We start from the raw sequence: 3760 nt of genomic DNA on the forward strand, positions 1-3760 counted from the left end.
GGAAGATGAACTTAGAAAGAAGGCAGAAGATCTTCAGAAGCAGAAGGAAGAGCTACAGAGGCAGCATGACCAGCTTCAGGCTCAGAAACAGGAGCTTCAGCAGGTACACTTATGAGAACAGATTTTTTTTCTTCCTTTTCTGTATCCTTTTATATGTAACAGCTCATGACAGTCCCCAGCTCTGGAGCATTCTTTACCCTGATTTCTCATATGAGTCCCAGCTGAATTCTAAACTAATGGCACCACAGCAAAACATAATCTAGTATTCAGGATTATAACAAACAATGCAAGCATCTCAACTCAGTAGTATAACCATTAACAAAGACTTTACGTAATGACTTCAAAATTTGTTTTAAGTGTATTCATTTATGTCATATCAAAGAAAGTTGACAGATTTAAGTCTTTCAATGATGCTTTTATTTTTCACCAGGTTGTAAAACAGATGGAACAAAAGAAACTGCAGCAAGGAAATCCTCCTGCAGGACCAGCTGGAGAACTGAAATTCCAACCCCGTATGTATCTTTCTGTGTAGATACGCAAACTTTAACATCTCCAATGTAAAAGTAATTAAAACTATATTTTCCACTGATGTTGTTAATATAATGTGGTTTTCATGATCTCTGTGGAGAGGTTCACTAAACTCTCTTAAAAAGGAAAGTGTGGAACTCTTCTAAAGTATTCCTGAAATCTCAGTGCTTTGAAGTCCCTAGTAAAAAAAAAAAAAACAGAGTTCTAACTGAAGGCATCACATGGGCAGAGAAGGAGGATTGTGTTGTGCCTATCAGTCTAAAAATACTGGTATCTAGGATATCTAGGACTTCTGACCATCCAGAGAAGAACTGAGACATACAAATGACCAAGTCTGTCTGACATTCTACGGCTGCATTACCAATCTCAGACTGCAGAACAAAGCATTTAAATGCTTTTAGCAAGTCTGTCCTCTGTGACCACAATTTACTGGCAGTTGGGTACAATGTGACAAGTTAGTTTTAGACGGTATGAACACCTCAGAAAAAGATACATTGTCCGTGTTTCTTTTGTGCTTTAAAGGGGCTCTGCTCTCCCATACATCCTAATGTAGCTTTTTCTCCTGCTCTAGGAAGGTTGAAACTAATACAGCTTTATTGGCTTCCATGTTCATGTCCTAACATTATCAGTAGAGGTCAAGAACTTCTGAACATTCATCTCAAACATAAGGCTTCGGACCACATCCAGGCAGCCTTTTGAACTCTGGAAGCTCTTAACTGCTCCTGCAGGGCCAGTGGGATTTCAAACCTTAAATGCTGTATTTGGTGATTACAGCTCACTTTGTTGAGTTCCCTGAAATTCTATCCCTAAGACACTCAGGTCTGTTAAGAGAAATAATGACATTTCAGTACCAATTTAATTTTGTCTTTCATTTGCTTCAAAACTGCCTGTGGGTAATTTCATTTTATGATCCTGAGTTCCGAGAGCCTCACTTCCCCTCACCTTGAATAAAAACATCATGTGTAATAGCAGGTGCCCTGGGAGTTGGGCTAATAATACATCTTTTGATACTGGTAATATTGTAGCAAATACACATATATTATTTAATGTAAAAACTTTCTGCAAAGTTTAATCAGGTGTGATTATATTCATTATATTAGCCAGAACTAGTTACTACTCATTCATTGAGTTAAGGAGATCTAAGTAGACGATATTTCTAATCTGTAAACTACTGGAGCTACTAAGGGTAATTTAAGGAAAAAAAAAATGTAGCTGCAATTTCTTAAATCTTTAGTAAACTATGCAAATCAGTATTATTCAAAGGTAGGCAAAGGGAAAATGTTGTAAGTATTGTCGACACAGTGAGAAGTAAAATAAAGGAACAAATTGTAATTTTTTTTTTTCCAAGCTTACAATATGGGGATTAAAGTTTTCATAAACACATAATAAATTTCAGAAAGAACAATATCCAAAGAACCAATGTGCTATATACGCAAAAGCATTTCACAGAAAACAGAAACAACTAGTAATTTAGAGGAAACTGAGTATTATAACAATGCAGCCTAGTGAGTAATCTCAATCTGATTTCATTGTTAGTCACATACAAAATTCTTGATTCCACTTACAAGCCAAGAACTAGAAGGTGTTATTTGTTTGTCCCTAAATTAGAAACTTTCCTTTAGAGACTTTTCACATTTGGGGCCAATTTAATTGAGAAGTTACAAATTGTTTTATTATTGTTTTACAGCTGGGGAACAGAAAGTTGGAGATGCACCAAAACCTCCCGTGGGAGGTGATCAGCCTTTACCACCAGGACACATCCAAGACCCAGCTGCTGCTAAAACTGATCAAGTTCACCCTTAACCACTTGTGCCTCAACTTTATAGCATCTTTATTATTTGGGGGGGCGGGAGGGAGCAGGGGGTGGGCAGGAAATCAGAGTGAAACATGAACTCTCTATTTTCTTCCCCAGACTGTAAAATCATTTGGAATGTTAGAGATGAAGTATCAATCAGATTTGAATAATGAGTTAAACTAGTTTTCTCTCCAGTGCATCAGTGAGTAACACAACAAGGGCATCATTTAGAGGCTATAATGGAGGAGGGAATTAAGGAACCTATTAAAACTAAACATTTTTATGGCCAGGGGACTGAGCTGTTGAACTCTTTTCTCTTACAAAAAGGGAGGAGATGTCTGGTGTTCTGTGTTTAGGCACAAATCTGAATCTTCTCAGAGAGGAAGCAAAGAACTGGCCTGAATGTCAAGTTAGGTCTAGTCTTGTGTAGAAACTCTTTCCAGAAATGCTGAGAAGCAGAATATGGGGAAACAAAGACCACAGATAAAGGCCTACCATTTCCAGCACTACCAAACCCTTTCTTCTTTGAGACCAAATAAAAATCGAGCTTCTAATCCTTAATCACAGAAAAGTTGCACTTTTAAAAATCTAAACACAGCAAAGAATTATGTGGAACGGTGAATACTTTTCATGTTTACAGAAGCCTAAGAATTTCACTGTAAGCCTTCAAAAGGAATACTGTACTTCTGGTGTATTGATCTGAACCGTCCTCCTTGTTGATATTAATTCTCTGTAGCAGCTGAATACTCAGTTGGCTCTTGGGACAGTACTTTTGTCCCTGTTTCTTTCATCAGGTGCCAGCTGATCTCAAAATTTTGCATGTTATTAAGTAAGCTTTTTATTTTGATGGAAATATTGTGCAAAACAGAACAAGGCTCATTGTCTTTTTCTGTACCAATTATCCTACCTCTTATGATAATACCAGATTTTTCAAAGTGCACCATGTGTTTCAGAAAGCTCTTCTCAGACATGAATCTTTGACTTGTTAAGAGTCTAACTATTAACTCATATTAGTCTTTCAGCAGTTGGTGTAAGTTTATGAAATGTCCTAAAATAGGGGTGCTACTTCATTATGTTATTTTGGTATTGAGCCAGGATAGGTCTCCAATATTGTAAGCCAAGATTTTACAAGAATAAGTTGATTTTCCTGTGGGTTTTACTATAATGTTGAAAAGTTGTGTGATTGTCCTTGCTTGTCATTCATTTCAGACTGAAAGTATTCTAAAGTGTAAACCTTGTTTGGGGTTTTTTTTGTTTGCTTGGATTTTTTTGTTGTTTTTTTAAAACATGGATTGTTCTAATCGTCTAATGCTGGCTTTAAACTGATATGTACACACACACCTTGGCAAGCACCCTTTGCATTTCCTTCCTGTTTTGTGGCTAACTGCTGACAGTGTCATTAAAGGAGATCATTCGAGTTTAAAGCAAAGAAACAGA

At 36.8% G+C, this 3760-nt stretch overlaps 1 protein-coding gene across 1 annotated transcript in view; it reads left to right on the top strand.

Annotated features, from left to right (window-relative positions):
- The window catches only part of NUCB2 (nucleobindin 2), a 15018-nt gene extending 12637 nt beyond the window's left edge, over nucleotides 1-2381 (top strand). Inside the window, exons 10-12 of the mRNA XM_029084789.1 lie at nucleotides 6-103; nucleotides 431-512; nucleotides 2216-2381. Coding sequence (XP_028940622.1) covers nucleotides 6-103; nucleotides 431-512; nucleotides 2216-2331 — 296 coding nt within the window. The 3' untranslated portion in view covers nucleotides 2332-2381. The remainder of the gene's footprint in view (nucleotides 1-5; nucleotides 104-430; nucleotides 513-2215) is intronic.
- The last annotated feature ends 1379 nt before the right edge of the window (nucleotides 2382-3760 follow it).

Source organism: Antrostomus carolinensis, unplaced genomic scaffold (assembly GCF_000700745.2).
Source record: "Antrostomus carolinensis isolate BGI_N321 unplaced genomic scaffold, ASM70074v2 scaffold15304, whole genome shotgun sequence".
Lineage (NCBI taxonomy): Eukaryota > Metazoa > Chordata > Aves > Caprimulgiformes > Caprimulgidae > Antrostomus > Antrostomus carolinensis.